At 38.8% G+C, this 19,305-nt stretch overlaps 1 protein-coding gene across 1 annotated transcript in view; it reads right to left on the bottom strand.

Moving 5' to 3' along the window:
• Window positions 1-19,305, bottom strand: part of odad2 (outer dynein arm docking complex subunit 2) — a 52,826-nt gene that overhangs the window by 17,351 nt on the left and 16,170 nt on the right. The window contains exons 11-16 of the mRNA XM_057358930.1: window positions 12,408-12,554; window positions 11,320-11,529; window positions 8,583-8,816; window positions 7,997-8,107; window positions 7,698-7,852; window positions 1,960-2,202 (exon numbers count right to left, since the gene is read on the bottom strand). Coding sequence (XP_057214913.1) covers window positions 1,960-2,202; window positions 7,698-7,852; window positions 7,997-8,107; window positions 8,583-8,816; window positions 11,320-11,529; window positions 12,408-12,554 — 1,100 coding nt within the window. The remainder of the gene's footprint in view (window positions 1-1,959; window positions 2,203-7,697; window positions 7,853-7,996; window positions 8,108-8,582; window positions 8,817-11,319; window positions 11,530-12,407; window positions 12,555-19,305) is intronic.

Here is a 19,305-nt window from a genome sequence, read left to right as displayed (position 1 = left end):
GCTAATTGCAAACCACTACCCATAACTCTCAAAATAAACCACAACATGGAACAAAGTGGAACAGAACTGCGCACAACAGTAGAGCAAACTCTCTCTGTCCAGACTACAAGTAAAATATAAAAAAAAGAATGTGAATCCTAAATATACATCCCATGAGAAAACAAGAACAACATTTTCTCTTTAGGACCTGTTACATGGATCTACAGAGTTGTACGCGGTGAACGAAATGAATGACCTGATTTCTTCAAAAACAAGCTTTGTGGATTTTTACTGCGCCACTGCGGTCGCTCACATCTATAAACTTATTAATCTTACAGACAAAGGCGGTGTGCCTTCAGCTGCCGAGGACAGAGGGAACAAAACGCTCTTCATTTGTGTCCAGCATTAATTAAGAAGGGGACTGCAGTCTATAACCTTCTCATAAAAGCAATGAGAATCAGATGTGCTAAACATACAGAAAAACCAATACTCAGATCTCTGTGAAAGGCAGCCGGTTGGTGCTTGCTGCATGAGTAGACATTAAAGAAAATTGAGTTTATTTTGAAGTTAAGCCAGCATCACATCAATCACACAGAACGATTAATGCTATAATTCAAATAGAATAAAAATTAGAAGGGAAGGAATTACCTAAAATGGAAATGTCTCAAATTTGTGAAGCTTGTGTAAACAGAACAGTTTAAAAGTTGGAAAACTATCATAGGTGTCAAAAGGTTAGAGTTTTCCATAAAACCATAAAATAAACTAATAGTAGAAGACTGCCATACAGTCATTGGCATTGGCTAACTGAAGTCGCTTGCATCTTGAGTTTAGGTTCAAATGTGTGTGGTAAATTACATTTAGGCCTATAGTTTACTGCAGATTTAGCCACTAAATTAGACATGCACCCATTCCCAAAACCCCGCCCTTCAAAGAAAGGTTGGATGTCCGTGTCATCAGATAAAAAAAACACTGAACTCAGCTTTACACTGACTTCATAAACAGCACTAGGTCCTGAGTCAAAAACATCCATAGCAAAAAAGGGTTCTCACACACCAAACGCTTCCTGTTTTCCAGGACTATCGTATAAACTTTTAAAACGAAGCGATTTGATTGGCTCAACTTCAAATCTGAATGCTGATCACAGGAGTGTGACACCTGAGATACATAATTACTATATTAGGGTAATATGGATCACCTTTAAAGGCATACTCCACCCAAAAATGAAAATTCTGTCATCCTTTACTCACCATCAAGTTGTTCCAAACAACTTCCTATGGTAGTAAATAATGTCCCAGAAATGTCAGTTGCTAACATTTGTCCAAATATCTTTCTTTGTGTTCAGCAGAACAAAGAAATTTATACGGGGGGGGGGTAATTCATGACAGAATTTTCATCCCTTTCATTTTTATTTAACCCTATGTGCACTGCACAACGAAGTAAAATATTGTCTATAATAACAATGTGCATAAAACATATTTTGTGGACTGATGTTCATCTTTTTCTATTTAGTGATTCAGGTCCAAAAGGTCTTCTGCAGTTTACTCAAACTGACCACATTGAGACAATTCAGGGCGTCCACCCCGGCCACTGAGGGCTCTCACCCCACGTGTGCTGGTCAAGCTGGTCTCAAGGCCTGTCGGGTCCGCTGAAGAAGTGGTGAACATGGAATCTTGTACCCAGAACAGAACAATGCCATGTCATCCTAAACTCAGCCAATGGCAACAGTCAGAGGGATTTTAAGGCCAAGGTAAGACACTGTGAGCATTGTCAGTTCCTGGACTGTTTCTGTACAACTGTTCCAGTTTAACTAGCAGCGCAAAACAAAATTAGAGAATACAGTTTATTACAAGCACAAGGAAAATATGTCACAGAGCTACAGAAATATGGTTCCAATGGAAGAATCCACAAGAATTCAAGAAGAGATCAATTTGACGCCACTAGCACATAGTTAATTTAAACAAATTTCTATTTGCGACTTACATCATGTTCTCCGGGTGAGTGGCACAGGCTCCCACGGCTCTTGTGACATTGACTAGAAGGGCCTGATTGGTGCCAATAAGTAGGTTGACCAGCGGCTGGATACCTCCACACTTGCGGATTGTGGCAAGATTCTCAGGTATTTGTGCACATTCTCCCAGAGCCCCCACCACGTTGACAAGCACCTCTTCAGGTTGGTCTTTAAGAAGACCGACCAGAGTCTCCAAAGCCTTATACTCCTGAAACCTAAGAAAGAAAAAAGAAACAGAACTTTTCAATTGGATACAGATGCAATTTTAGCAGCAGCAGGTAGTACCCTGACATCAGAAAGAGGAACAAATGCGATAATGCCACAACTTTTCCCACGCTACTCTCAATATACATTGACTCTCAATGACCACATCTTCTGGTTTGGAGCAGTATGGCGAGAGCATTTGGTGTGACTCGGGCTTTGTTTGCCAAGTAGTAAAGGCATATAATGTGGTCACAGTGAGCCTCAACAAATCTCTGATGTACGGTGAAGCTATACGGTTATGTTTATTCACAGTTACGGTTTTGGCTAAGCGGCCCTCAAGTCCGTTGCAGAGAGTCCAAGGTCATTTGGCTCCGGTCAAAGTCCACCAAACATTTTCTTAGTAAAACAGAAATTAAAGTAACAGCTGCCAAAATTAGCTTGGCTGAAAAAAGGAGAAAGGAAAACTGCAAGAGCTAAGAACAAACATAGCATGTAAAACAAAGATGCCATCACTGAAGTGTTCTCACTATGCTACATTAAATTTATGCAGCAATTATACACATTACCTTTGACAAATGGACTGTGTGATGTTGTGTATTTTTGTAAAGCCAAATTAGCAAGCCAAAAGAAACAACACGAAACAGCGCCGGTCAGCTGCTACAGCGAGATGAAGCTTGAAGAGTGGGCAGGCAATGTTGCAAATCTTGCTATGACGCTTCTGTCCAGCTGACTTTTTCATTACTAGTACAGTATCTTTGAAAGATTCAATCTCTGAGAAGAACAGTAACAGATGTTTTAGGTGGGTGGCTGAGAAAAGATTTCACAGAAAAATCTGCGACTAAAATCAAGGTATCAAAGATCACCTTTCTTGTACTAACAAGGAAAGATAAAGGAAAGAATTATTATGGTCCTTGACCTTAAACAAAAGCATATGCTCCATCATACACACATTTAAGTTTGATTTTTTTACTCTTCTTAAAGTGCTGCTTTCAGTGCGTACAGACAGAGTCCATAATTAACACACACCAAACACCAATTGGGAGTAAAAATTGGCATCGATGCAAAATAAAACTCGCCACTTGGCTGGTAACTTTATGAACTGCAACATAATGCATGGTTTAAATCAATTTGTAAGAATGATAATCTGATCATTGTTGATATTTTTAGTGGAAAATTGACCATCAGATGTATCTACAATATCTAAAATTAAAATTTCTAAATGCATTTAGAAAATAATAGATTCCACTGCATTGTTATGAGAGACACTGATGCAAAGTAAAGTTTGCTTGTGCTTCAACAGGTAATCATGTAACAATGGCCATTTTATTAACATTGATTTTAATATTAAATGATTAATTAAAGGAACAGTTCACCCAAAATTGAAAACTCTGTCTTCGTTTACTCACCACTCATGTTGTTCCAAATCTGTATAAATGTCTTTGTTCTGATGAACACAGAAAAGATATTTGAAAGAATGCTTGTAACCAAACAGTTCTTGGCCACCATTGACTACCATAGAAGGAAAACTTGCTAAGTAAAATTCTTTGTTCTGATGAACACAAAAGAAGATATTTTGAAGAATGTAGGAAAGCAAACAGTTCTGGGGCACTTTTGACTACCATTACTATAGTAGTCAATGGTGGCCAAGAACTGTTTGGTTAAAAACATTCTTCCAAATATCTTTCTCTGTGGTTACCAGAACAAAGAAATTTAAACGGAGTTAATGATGACAGACTTTTTATTTTTGGGTGAACTGTCCCTTTAAAGGAACACATTTTTAGCTTGGTGTCAATGAAAGGGAACTTACTGAATTTTCACTGATGGTGCTACTGTACAGTCCAAGACAAAGCACTGCTCTACCAAATCCAGTGAACATCGCACATGTGTATAATTATATTTAAGTTATGAGAATAATTTTCGTATATTTCTTGCCATCATAATTATTTTAATTTTATGCATCATTAATAAGTTAAATGGTTAACACATGCCTCTCCCAGAACAATGATGGAGGTCTCCATCCTCTACACAGTCATAAGCCTCCTCAACCCAGCCCTGAACCCCTCTCCACGCTGGACTCACGGCCAGCCCTCTCATCAACCACACAAAGACATGCTGTCTGTTATTGGCATCCCCGGCACTTTGAGCTGCTTGTGAGCTTTCAGCGAAGTAAATGTAGGACGCAAAGCACCTTAAAATTATGACCACTGTAAAATGCATTCCAATATGATTTTTGTCTTAAAACGCCTCTCAGGCCATGATTGTTTCTGAAATGGCACGCTGCGCTTACTCTGAGACCAGATGGATCGGGGAAACATTCCCTGCTAAATGCTCACTGACCTTGCGTTTGCCTCCATTGGCAGATTTAATTGGACAAAAATGCTTGGATGTTTTATTCCAAATGCAGCGTTTGACCTTGACGCTTTAATACGCTCAGAAAACTAGCAATAAAACCGGTTCCTTTTTCACGTCTAAGTGTGCATTAAATATTCAGCAGACATTACGCCGGTTTTCTGACATCCAAAACTTGAGCAAACACCCATGCAATCCAAGTGAACACACGACAACACAGACTATAAATCATGGGAAAATAACTGTTAAACAAGATTGGCGTGTGTCTAATTATTTAGTCACATTCAGTGTGTAATAAATCTTTATTACGTTCTGGATAGAGATTGCATGGAGCGTTCAAGTTCACATTGGCTGGATTACATTACATGACTTTGGAGCCAATTTTCAGTTATGACGAGTCTGAGATACTTGTTTCAAGTTAGATAAAGTTGTGTAGTGTGTGACGCTTCACGACTCAAATCTCAAGCCATACGTTGACCAAGTGTGTGACATCTAGGGCCCTATTTACTAACAGCTTGCGGCAGCGCAAACGCATCTTTTGGCGCATCGGTTTTTACTAAAGACAATTTACAAAATTCACCATGCCTCAGAAACTGAATCCAAATACGACGCATAGACCGAAAATTCTTATCCTACAAAAGATTTATAAAGGTCCACCCACTCCAACAATGAAGGAGCATTGAGAAAGGTCAATACTGTATGTGACCGAAACATTTCTTTCATTAAAAAACACCTTTGTCTTGCATTTTTGGTTTTACTGTGCAGGCCTTTTTTAATATTTTTCCAGATAAAAAGAGGACTGAAAATAAAATATATATATCTTAATGACCACCATGATATCTGATATAATGATATTTAGACACACCTACTGTATGCTGTGTTTAAAATTGTTTATTCTCTTTGAATGACATTATGTAACTTTTGCAAAGATCTATCTGCTTATTTTCTGCATAATAGTTCATCCAAAATCAAAATTCTGTCATCATTTACTCACCCTCTTGTCATTGCAAACCTGTATGACTTTCTTTCTTCCGCAGAACACAAAACAAGATGTTTCAAAGAAAGCTGGTAACCGAACACTGGCCGGCATATATTCACTTCTATTGTACGGACACAAAACCAATGCAAGTCAATGGGTGCGGGTTAACAACATTCTTCAAAAATATCTTCTTTTGTGTTCTGCGAAAGAATGAAAGTCATACAGGTTTGAAATGACAAAAGGGGGAGTAAATGATGACAGAATTTTCATTTTTGGGTGAACTATCTCTTTAATCAGATGTCAAAGCGTTCCAATATGGAAGCGCTTTGGACCAGGTTTGTAAAAATAAGATTTATTATGGTTGTTCAGACTGAAATAACCAAACAAATTTGAGTCGGAAATGCAAAAAAATTGTTTTCCTGCTTGCCAGAACAAATGGCAAGATTCAGCCAAAAATATGAATAAAAGAGGAAATGTTTTGTGTTTTTGTTATGCGGACAAAAGACACACTCATCATCTTCTGGTTTTAATGATTTACCAGTTCAAATGTTTGACAGATTCTCTCAAAATTTTTTCAAGTATCATGCTTCAGTAGCGGTTTGTTTACTGGCCTGTTTAATCTCTCGCTTAGCTTTTTCCTAAACTTGAGTTCTGATGAAGCTTCCTGAGAGGTATTACTACAATCCGAATCATAACAACTAAATGTTTTCGCAGAGCATTACTTCTCACAGAGGACACTTATTTGGCTAATGGGACATGAAGTGAATTGGAAGTGGCACGGGGCACCTGCGTCTAGTTTCAGCAGACTAATCCTGATGTAAACTCAGGATGAGGTTTTGTCAGCTTTGACTTTTGAGGTGTAGAGAGAGTGGCCTTAATGCTACTGGGCCATTTGAGACACAAGCCTCCCTCTGAATTCTTCTTTCAATACAATTCGTTTTGTGGTTGGTATGAGGCTAGATGGTGGATATTTCTACAGATCCCAGTCTATAATGACAAAAAAAAAACACTCATAAACTCATACATTTTTTTGGCCCTAATCTTATGAAAATAGCACCTGATAATTTATTCACAGGTAATGGTGGAATTAAATAATGCATTTTTTATCCCTGCAGAGTACATGTCCCCAAACGCATACTGCAAAGCAAAGCAATACGTGTAAATCACATTTTTATGAGAGCGCTTGTGTGACAGAACCGGCAAGCCAGATGATGATTCCAAGTCGTTTCTTTGGTATTTATAGAGGAAAACGGCTGCCTTAAAAGACACAACCGCCTCCAGGATGGTCATCATCTTCCCCGAGTTAAGTGACTCCAGTGAAGGCCAGCGCGCTTTACATGACAAAGGATTTAAGGAATTTGAGCTCCTGATTATTACAGCCCGACTGTTTCAGAGACACATTCCATGTCTCCTCCAGCTCACTTGCAGCACTAATGGGAGAACGGCCTCGACTAAACACATCACGAGCGCCTATAAAATCAACACTTTACTTTGTCTTTTGTTAACAGCTCGCGTTCAAGAACAATTCACATTCCAACAGCAAAAAGTCACCATAAAAGATCAGAGATCATCGACTGAGTTTATAAAAACGTTCACTCTTTGTTCAAATAATCACTTCTGTGGCGCGGACTCAGACGGACAGCGCTTGACAGCTCTGAGCGGTGGAAAATCTGAGCGTTAGAGACGTCAGACGTCTTATAAAAATGAAAGCTACTATGATTGCACATCCTCTGTCCTTCTCCTTACCAGACCTCATTTTATGACAAGAGACATCTGACAAAACCTGGAGCCAATCATCAAATGTCAAATTCACCTGAATCCTTCTAGTGTAACATGCCGAGGTCTAGCGGTCAAGAGGCCTAGTTAATGGCATGATGAAATTTCTATAACAACTAAATCTGCAATCGCATGGGATGGAAAAGTAATCAGTTTCTGCTTCCAATATTAAGATAATAATAAATACCATCCAGCGCATTAGTCATCAGGAAAAAGCACAGACGTACTGTTTGGTTAAACCTAGGTGCTTTTTACGTGGCCGTGACAAATTGTTTGATTATCACCTGACAAAATATACCGTGCAAAATATTTCTTTAGCTCATAAACCGTATACATGTGTAGTTATAGCTGTGTGAGGAAAACAGTTAAAAATTGTTTAAACGTTTAACGAAATGTTATTACTTAGCCACGTTTTCCATGCTGATGGAGCATTTCCAGATGGCTCCGGTTGTGGCGGCGAGTAACTGCTTGTTTTCAGCTTCGTTGAGCAGCATGACCAGCGGCTTCAGCCCGTTGTACTGCCGCACCAGATCACGTGTCTGTTTATCTTCTGCACACTAACACAGAAATCAAGCACGAACACGTTTCTATTAAAAATCATTTAATATGGACACGTGCAATGTGTGACGAGGACAAAATTATCACTCCCATTCAGGTAAAAATACAGTAAATTGTGGTTGTCTGAGCGGGCACCACGGTACCTTAAAGATAGCGCTGGCGCAGTGCATTTGGAGCTCCTGGTTGTCACTGCTGAGGTTCTTCACCAGATCTTTAATCATGCCCTCAGTCTGTATAGCAATTCTGTAGCTCTTCTGCCAACACAAACATGCGGAATGACTCTCGATGCTGAACACCTACTGTAAAAGCCACTCTGCCTTGCCAAACAACACTGCATTCACCGACATAGCACTTATTTCATCCCGGGTTTTCTTGCTTTCTGGCTTCAAATAGCCATTCATATCTTCCACCTGCTCTTTTAATAGAAACAATCTGTCAGTCAAAAGTGATGTTGCATGAATGGTATGCTACTGTATTTCAGCTCTAATTTGTGTCTTTCTAAACAATGGATTTACATTAAAACCTTATCATCAGTCACATTTCTGAAAGCAGATTAAATAATAGTTCAAAATACTTTAGTACTTTTAGATTTAGTTATAATTAGTTCTTGCCGTAATATATAAATACAGAAGAACAATGTCATTAAAAACACGTAAAAGCATCTGGTTTTGCTGCAAAGTAAATCATTTCAAATTCTAAAACTGTCTCATTGTAATGGATAAAGCAAACCTCAGAAGCGCACTCCTGCAGGGTTCCCACCGCAGGGATAAGCATGTTCCTCTGCGGCGATCTGAGCAGCCGGGCCAGCAGAGGGATTCCCCCTGCCTGCCGGATGGCCTCCTTGTTCCTGGTGCTTTTGCTGCAGCTCCAGAGAGCCAGAGCTCCGCAGCGCGCCACCTCCATGTCTCTGTCCTGCTCCGCGCTCACAGACACACCATCAGGCACGCAGTCCAACAACTCCACCTGCCAGAAACAACTTCAGCAATTTCCTGTCTATTTGCAATACATTTGTCACTAGTCTCTTACGACCATCTCTATTTATAATTCGAGGGGTGAGAACCAGAGGGGCATAAGTGACATTTTGGGTGAAATGGAGATATACATATCAAACGAAAGCCCTCGATGAGCTCTTTCTACTGCCAAAATGACACAAGTGAAATCTTAATCAATTTGGAGTTATTCCTTAGAAGCCAAAAGACTTATCACTGAACATACTAAGCCAGTTGGTGCGAAAAGGGCGTAACTGTATTGGGGAGAAAAGCCTGTGGATAGCACATGATTCAAAATGGCTGAATCACCGGTGCCAAAAAGGCGCATGTGAAATGTTTTATTAAAAATGGCTTTGGTTTTCTTCTGAACAAATGTTTAAATACTGTTCAATAAGTACACTGTCATCCATGTGTGTAACATCTTTATTATAAAAGATTGAAATCAATACACAAAGTCAGATCAAACAATGGTATTTTTTTGTTCTGACTCTTCTGTAAAGTTGATGAAATGTCACTTACATTTGGTTCTCAACCCTCGAATTATTCTTTATTTACATTACTTCAATACACTACACATTAAGGAGATGAAACGGATAAAAACGTATATCCTTTCTCTCTCTCTCCCTCCTCCAACAATTATTTTCTTTACAATTTTTTGAATCTTCTTTTAACTTCTAGTACATTTACCTTTATGCATTTGGCAGACGCTTAAAGCGACTTACATTGCAATATCCTATACATTTGTTTCTAAGTATATGCAATCCCCTGGGATCGAACCCACGACCTTGGCGTTGTTAGTGCTGTAATAATATGAGAAGTGATATACAGCTGCAGAAAAAATGAAGAGACCACTCCAGATTTGCCTAAAACTGGCATTTCTGCATGTACTGTGGCAATTCCAGTCCAGGGTCTGTTGAATTTCAACAGGAATGACGATGTCACCCAACAGCAATGGGAATGACTGAGAGAATGCAAAGGCGGAAATCTGGCATATACTGAAGTCATATAATCATTTTTTAAATGATCCTAAAATACATGTAAAAACATTAGTATTCCGTTGTTTAAACATGAATATGAAGTTTTCTTTACAAGTTTTGCAAATATTGCATCTTTTTAGTTTTTCACCAGTTTTTTTTCCAATTTTCTGCAAAGAAATGCAAATTAAAAACAATATTTACATTAGGGATTTAGGAGAAATGTCAGTAGTTCAGAGAATGAAACAAAAATGATCATTTTACTTAAACGCATAACTATATAGTAAATTCAGAAAAAATGAAAAACAGAAAAAGTGGTCTTTAAATTTTTACTGTTGCTGTATGTATAAGATTAAATCACTCTCTTAGATCATTCACTTTACTTTTCCTCACTGTTATGTGGAGCTGTAGAAATTCTATTAGAAGTACTATGGCATAGTGTGTATTAAGTAATAACATGTCAATTATTGTAAATGTGTTGTTTTCCAGTCATAAAATTGATTTTTGCAGTCCTTCCCCATCGAGCTGCTATTTGAATCCCTATAAGCCACTTGAGTCGGCACATTACAGAGATTTTACATCGTGTCCGAGATCTCACCTATACGCGCAACCACTCATTCCACGCTTTATTTATTGACATCTTCAGTGCACTTCTATCACTGAGCCTGCAACATGTGAAATACAATCTCCTGATGCCCGCCAACACTCATTCAAACATTCCTCATCAGCCAAACACTGGCTGTTACTAAAAAAGTCTTGAAAACTCACGACTATGTCACACCAAAATCTACAAATGACCACATCCTTTCAAGAGCAAATTTCGTGTTTCCCTCTCTGTCATGCCAGAAAGGCAGCTCGAACACAGCATTACACACGTGTGCTGTTCAGAGGTGGTCTGGGTCTTTAAACGTAACTAATATATGATAGCTACATCGAGAACGTCCGAGTCTGGCCATGAGTAAATATACAGAGCGGAGTAACACACGAACCCTAATCATACAGAGCGTCACTTTGTCAATAAACACACATGGCAGGATGAGGGGGAGCGTGACATTCGATCTGTTTTTACCTGCAACGTGCTCCCTTTGATGCTGGCATAAAAAATGAAGTAAGTGAGCAAGAGAGAGGAGGACTAGAGGGTGGTATATGTTCTTTTGCATGCCACTCAGAGCACTCCATCTACAATCCAGCTTCTGGAGGGTCCGTGTTCGTGCAGGGTTTAGCTCAAACCTTAATAAAACACACCTGTCTGTAATTTTCAAGAAATCCCGAAGACCTTTATGAGCTGGTTCAGGGGTGTTTGATTAAATTTTGAGGTAAATTTGACAGGACACTCGCCCTCCAGGGTCAGCATTGGCCCCTGCCTTGTTGTCTCTCTTCCTCATACAATTTATTAAATATGAAAAATCTGTTTTGTACACGGTTTCAGCTGCCAGTGACCTTCATTACTGTCTGACCACAAACACAGGTACACGTACAGTATTATGATTTGTCCTCTCTCACCAGCCTCTTGATGCCACCATGCTGTCGGACCATCCTGCGGGCCCGTCTGAACTTGGCCACGTTGGCGATGGTCTCTGCTGCCAGGCACTTGAGCTCTTTATCAGAAGAGTCCAGGATAGACACCATGGTCTGCAAGCCTCCCAGATCAACGATGGCCCGCCGAATCTGAGAGTTACAGCAGACCTCTTTCAGGATCTTCAGAGAACCGATCTACCAGTAGGGGAGAAATATTAAAGTGCATTGTTTATAATGCATGCATTATGATGGATAGATAGGTAGGTACTGTAGGTAGATAGGTGGATGGGTGTATAGGTGGATGGGTAGATAGATGATTGCAGATGGGTAGGATGATAGATGGGTGGATGGGTGGGTGGATGGATGGATGGATGGATGGATGATAGGTAGATGGATAGATGATGGATAGATAGATAGATAGATAGATAGATAGATAGATAGACAGACAGACAGACAGACAGACAGACAGACAGACAGACAGACAGACAGATAGGATAGATAGATGATAGATGATGGGTAGATGGATAGAAGATGATCGATGATAGGTAGATGGATAGATGGATAGATAATATGTGACCCTGGACAACAAAACCAGTCTTAAGTAGCACGGGAACATTTTTAGCAATCGCCAAAAATACAAGGTATGGGTAAAATTGACAGATTTTTCTTTTATGCCAAAAATCATTAGGATATTAAGTAAAGATCATGTTCCATGAAGATATTTTATAAATTTCCTACCGTAAATGTATAAAAACTTTATTTTTGTGAGTGGATGGCCTGCTACAGTGCACCTGATTAATAACTTCAAAGGCGATTTTCTCAATATTTTGCTTTTTTTGCACCCTCAGATTCCAGCTTTGTAAACAGTTGTTGTTCCGCCAGATATTGTCCTAACAAACCACATATCAATAGAAAGCTTATTTCTTCAGCTTTCAGATGATGTAAAAATCTCAATTTTGAAAAATGTACCCTTAAGACTGGTTTTGTCGTCCAGGGTCACATATGTGAGAAGGAATACATATGTCAAATAATGCATATGAACACCTGTAATAACCGAGTCTGGATGGACTTACTTTACATCTGATCTCATCTGTGTCAAGCAGGTTGATGAGAACCTCCAGCCCCCCCACGTCTCTGATAGCCAGCTGACACGTCTCCTGGACCAGATTAAAGTCTCTCAAGGAGCACAAAACAATCACTGTGGCTGTCTGATTAGCCCCCTGTTCATACAAACAAGACACACACACACGTCAAAATCTCGCACAGCGCTCAAAGAAATTATATTAGCCGCTTAATCAAAATCCACATACAGAAATGAACAGAACCAGCTGTTTTTCCGAATATTTCATTCATTTAAAACATTTCCATGCTCTGTCAATTGAGATAACACAACTGACTGTGACATGATTAGCCAGAATATGCAGGATTAAAGTGACAGTCTCCATATGTATATTAGCGATGTTCAGCTTTGGAAAACAATCTTTGTGCTTTATTAAAATGAATTATTAAAAATGTATTAAATATTTTGTATGCATGCTGCATAGTTTTGGTTGGAGTGTAAACTGAAGCAACACATGTACAAAGCTTATTGAGTTTAATAACCAGGAGAATGTCTAAAGAATGCAAAAGAATGTCAACAGAATATTAAAAACAGGTTAAATTGTATTGAATATATGCTATATGAATCTAAATGCTTTTTATATAACAAAACCCATATTTCATAATATGCTGTAGCTGGCCTTTTTTCCAAACAATTTTGTAAAACAAGTACCTTAAAAGTCTATTTTGTACCATACACCTCACATTTTGAATGGATATTAGAAGTGAATATTATACAAATATGCCCCACGGGACATCACTTTTGGCCACTACTGTATATGACTGTACATGTTATGTTATAAATCATGCATCGTTCCGTATAGACAAGGGTCTCCGTGACCCTTTTTCTATCCCAAAATGACCTCCCCCTCTTCAAGTCTTATTTTGTTGACCACATGTTGTGCATATCTGTTTGGTATTGTGACTATAAACAGGGGTGGGGAGAGATCCTTTGATACAGACTACTGCTGTGCCGTGGGTTGAAACCATAGACAATGACCTAAGTTAGCAATTAAAAGAAAATAAGCTCCGAAACGTTGGATATGATAACGCTTTGGCCTTAGAGCAAACTCTGTTTTGACAGTTGCTATATACACATGCCGGATTTAAGGTTGGTTCCTTTGAAACTGCCTATGTACAGAACACAACAAACCAAACATGTGGCATTGGTTGGGAGAGAGACTGTTTAACAGATATATGTAGCAGAGAACGCTGTGGTTTCGATATCTTTCATGCCATATCCCTGGAATGAAATGAGAGGAGGGGAGACGGATGCAGAGGATCCAATGAAAATGTTACAGTATTAATCATCTTCTAATCAACAAATTATGGCTTTATTGTTTTAGCAAGGACTGTTTGTTTGAATCAAACCGCAGATCTAAGATCAGCTCGGCCCCCTGAGAAAACACCAGAAACCCGACTTCCACGTGTGTGTTTTGAATGTGATGCCTCGTTTTTCTTCCTTGTTTTTTTATGAAAAGCTCTTATGAATGCAAACAAAGAGGGGCTTTTCTCTGCGGCTGACGGCGTACTCGATGCAGTAGGTCCCGCAGAGGCGCGTAAGCGCTGTAATGCTGTTCGTGGAGTAGATCTTTGAAATGTGACACTAAAGTCCAATCTCCTGGCAAGTGAACAAACACTCTATCTTTTTCCTAAAACGAGCAGCAGATAAGATTTAGTGAGTGTTAAAACCCTTGTTTACTAGACACAGACTACACCAAACAGGTTAAGGAGGACCACCCTGAACGTATAACAGAAACACACATCTACAACACAGTCATGACAGGCAGAATAACGAAAATGTTCAGAAAGATGTCTAAAGTGAGAAGGTGGATTTCAGAGCAGAAGAACGTCAGAAGAAGAAGAATGTATTGGAACAATACTTTTCACAATAGAGTGAAAAGAATAAAACAATTTATAGACTGATAGAGTGACGTTCTAAGAAATACATGAAAGAGAAGACAAAATAAGCAAAAGTTAGAATAAGTGAGATACAGAGAGAGAGAGAGGGGGAAGCACATGTGCTGTCCATATTAAATGGCTGGACTAAACGTGAACCAATAATATCACCGAACCCACTGTTCTTTCTGCTTCACCACCCCCTCTATCTTCAAAGTGTTCGACAGGTTAACGCTGAACCTTGTAAAAACACAAAGCTATGTTTAGTACTGATAGCAGAGAAAAGAAATCTGATGATCATATGCTTTCATTTTCTAGAAGCTTTGGTCTCAATGTGCCTTAGACATTCTTTACAACTCCGAAAACGTCTGAAGGTCTTTTATAAGGTAAGTCTCGATTCTGAAGGGCTGTCAGTCTGTGGTGTGAAGCCACAGATGTTAAAGAGAGATCTCACACACGTGCACACAGATAAGCTGTGAACATGGATGACTGACAGGTTTTTCACTTGATTTCATTTGATATCACCTTACTGAGGTAAATGACAGAGTTTGTGCCATCTCACCGATCAAATGCGACTTGAGGAATGTGCAAACTTGAGTGTTGTCTTGAGAGAGTGTTACACACACACGCACACATAGCAGGAATAACCTGTTGGTAAGGTCAGGGGTGTCACTGTTTAATAGAATGTGTTTTCAGTTTTTCTCCATTGGGATGACAAGAATGATAGTGTTTCTCATCTCTATAGACCATATGTGACAGCTGGATTACAACTTTTTTTCTGTGAACACTCTGTTTGAAGGAATACTTTACACTTATGTATAACTCATGTTGTCCTATTATTATTTTGAAACCTTTTTAAACCATTTAATTTTTGTTCAATAAACAAAAGTAAATGTGAAGCATAATGTCTGAGATGCTCAACACAACAATAGTGGATTGCAATTCTAATGCCAAGCTTGAAAAAAAAAGACAAAGAATGAAACCTGTATGACTTTCTTTCTTCTGCAGAAGACAAAAGAAGATATTTATAAATAATGTTGGCAACCAAACAATGGCGGTCCCTATTGACTTGCATTGGTTTTGTGTCCATACACTAGAAGTGAATGGGTACCACCATTGTTCAGTTACCAACATATCTTATTTTGGGTTCTGCAGAAGAAAGAAAGTTCACCGAAAAGCTAAGAACGTTCTGTCATTTTTTGTTGCACAGGAGAAATTAAACAGAACTGAGCCAACTCATGGCTCAATGATAACTTTTTTCATTTTTGGCTGAACTGTTCCTTTAAGAAGATAGAGCAGAACTCATTTTGTTATCCCATTCATTGCATGTCATAGTTTTAGGTAAAACTCATTAAAAAAAAAAGGATTCTGTGATCTACTTTTTGGAAAACATTCACCTTCAATAAATCAAAAAGTTCAGTAGTGTTAAAATGAATGAAACTGTCACAGAAATGCTACATGATCTGGTAGACAGTAGTTCAGTTTGAGACCCAGACAAACAGCAGGACAGCAGGTCCCAGTGACAGCACAAGCTGTGTCACCATAAAAAATCTATCCTGAGGAAAGAACACGTTAAATATTCATACGAAGCAGTGAGGAATGAGGCAGCGTTCATAAATCCTGCCCAATGCGGACATACAGTATAGCTCAGAAATTAACAAATGCTACTGATGACAAAGACACAGTAAAACAGAGAAAGATGAAGAAAGACAAAATATACATCAAAAGCAAAACAAAGCACAGGGTATATACAGGAATCATGGAGCTAAATTGAATACTTTTTAAGACCTTTTTCAAGACTTTTCCATATATTTTAAGACCTCATTGCCACTTTTTTGTTTTAATCGGTTACATTGGCGACACTTTAACTTACATTTACGATATAATGATTGTAAGATAAACAGTCTTAAACACTAAACAGTCTTAGTTTGTAATAACTCCTTATTAATGAAACATAATTTAGAAGGGTGGGAACAAAGAACAAGAGAAATAATTGAGGGACTAACCCAATGCAAGGTTTATTAGAAAGAGAAACGAGGCTACGCTAAACGCCTTCCGACACAGAGCAGTACACCTCACGGTTATAACCAGAGACAGCCCTCAGCCATGGTTCCAACTCTTTATCCTTCAACCATGTTGTTTAACAATCGGGTGTAAATGGACCTCCCACTATTCGCCTAAGTTACCTACTCAATGATTAAATTCAGGCAAACTTTAGCATATGACCTCTTTGGACTAAATTTGAGCCCTCTCCCATCTTGCATAGCCTATATTAGGCCTATAACTGACTGCTGAAAGAATGTACAACAAGTGTCCTTCAACATTATAAGATAAAACTGAATAAACGAAAACTGCTGGGATTATTATTGGCTACACTGCAAAATGATTTAAAGAAGAAAAAAAACATCCACGCAAGCAATTCTGACTGACAACCATTTCAGTTCACGTCTCTCCTCCAAACTCCGCCCACAAAAGCTGACTGTTCTCTCAGAAGGTCACACGCGGCCGGGATGCACAGAACATACTTTGACAAGTTGTTTAGTACAGGTACTGTGTGCACGCGACCACTGTATGATGTCAAAGGATGTCAGATGAAGAAGAATGTATTGGAACAATACTTAGCGGCGGGGCTACTGTCAGACAGCCCGCTCCAGTCTGAAGTACACAAGTTACCGACCCGTTTAAAGACGCTTTCATTCAGAAATTTACCTCTGTGCTGTCTTTCTCTGACACATAAAAATGCTCCACACACTGCCGACATGCTTGCCGCATTAATAAAGTGCGCGCCTCTCCCCCTCCTCTCTCTCTCTCTCTGCGCGGGTTGATCATATCACACGTCATGCTTTTTTTTGCTATTTTCGGTTGCCGAACATTCGGTGCATCCCTACTTTGGACAAATATTTAAAAACGATACAAAATGTAATACCTTGGAAGTGGCATTTAAGACTTTTTAATACTTTTAATGGCCTTCATTTTCTCTAAATTTATTTATCAACTCCGCGGACATCCTGGAAGCAGTACAGTCACTCTGGATAAGTTGAGGAGGACAGAGAAAATAAAACAGTGATAGAGACTAACAAAACAGAATATTCGATTAAAAAAACTCTTGAATATTCAGCTTGGCATGAGAATAATACAAACACACTAGAGTTTATCCTCAGTTATTTCATGGACGAGGTAGGCCTAAAAAATCACCTCTATAGATTTAATAGACGGTAAAACGTCTAAAAATATGTTATGTAACATCAGGAATATTTTAAGAAAATAGGCACAGATTTAAGTTATTGCCTCATTCTAGTTGATTTTACTTTGAAGACAAACTCTTACACCATATGTGCAGCTCCACTGGTCACGCTGGACATCAGCCTCATCTCACACTAATTTATGTACTTACTCTGTCCAGTAGAGGGAGCAAAACCTCAAAATGTCCATTAGAGATATCAAGAGGGTGACCAATAAAAACTCCATTCTGGCAGGACGTTCTTACAACATACTTGCAGGTGGAACAGTTTAGCTTTTGCATATAAAAATGCTTAAACGTAAAATGCATTTTATAATAAGAATCACTTTAAAACATGCAAAGTCTGTTTGTCAACTTTGAGAAACAGTGAGTGCTAATGTAAGCAAGTCACAAAACACTGTTGTGAGACAAATCTAGAGTTAGGCTTCATTTCCTGAGCAGACACTGGCATTCTGTAACCTTTTAGTCAAATTGGGTCAGTAATAAAAAATTAGCTAATCACACTGGCAAGAATTACACATATTATTTAACACATAAACGCATTACGGCACTCGCAAATTACTTACAAGCTATTAATGAGGAACAGAACGGGGTATTTGGGAGAAGAAGAATTTTTCTGTGCGACTTTGTTGGGCTGCCATATTTCTGTAATTCAAGCTAATGAGGCAGAAGCTGGTGAGACAAACAGCTTGTGGCCGCTTCATACACACTGATGCTGCTGTTACAAAACGTGTTTGTGAACGTGCCGAACGTGTAATTAAACTTGACCGCTCATCTGGACTATGACCGCTCTGTAACGTTTATCCGGACACAACATTTGAGTTTAGTGTGTATAATATGTCCTGCGGTCTAAAGGCATGTCCGATTTCTAAATAAAACACTAATACTGTATATTTCACATTATGAAAGGATTCAGTCACTGGTGCCAACTGCCCTTGGTACATGTACACAGAAAGGCAAACACGAAAACATGTAAATGTACAGCCTAATGTATACTGGAAACATATCCGCTAGCTAAACAACCATTAAAACACAAGTCAGATCATTCATGCATCACCCTACAGAAGCGTAATCTCCCAGAAATACAAACGCCTGTACCCCTGAAAAGGATAGAAGAAAGGAGAAAAGGAAGTAAAAACAGATCCTTCGCTCCCAAAATAAAACAGATATTTAGTTTGGCACAGACTATGTTTCAGCTTCTGATGGTAATGACATTATAACTGCGCTACCGGACAAACCCTCATAAATAAGATCTGCGGTTTCCAGACAGATAGAACGCTAGGAAGGGTACGTTACAAACACATCCTGTCTGAGAGGCGAACGGCGCGCTGTAACTAACGCATCCCTAAACACCTCACACAAATCAACAGAAAACAAACTTTTCAAAAGTAGAGGCACAAACAGGCTGATTCATGATTCATCAATCCGGTTCTCTTTATCAAGCTTCTTTCTCTGAAGATTTGGGGATGAGCAACTCCCTCTGCGAAATCACATTTATTACCCTGAGTTTTACTGGGCTAAAAATATCTACCTGTGGCTGAACTTTGCTTGGCTGTGATTTATTACTACACTGGAAAATAAAACGTAATGTGTAGGCTACTCTGATATTTAAAACAACATCAATGCTCTTTATTATTCGGAGTATTACTTCTATAACAAATAACAAATTTACCATATTGGAATGTAAAATGAGATGATGTACTGTATGCGTTTAAATGCAACTTCAACTTTGT

This window comes from Triplophysa rosa, linkage group LG18 (assembly GCF_024868665.1).
Source record: "Triplophysa rosa linkage group LG18, Trosa_1v2, whole genome shotgun sequence".
Classification (NCBI taxonomy): domain Eukaryota; kingdom Metazoa; phylum Chordata; class Actinopteri; order Cypriniformes; family Nemacheilidae; genus Triplophysa; species Triplophysa rosa.
This window is presented reverse-complemented; position numbering and strand designations above follow the sequence as displayed.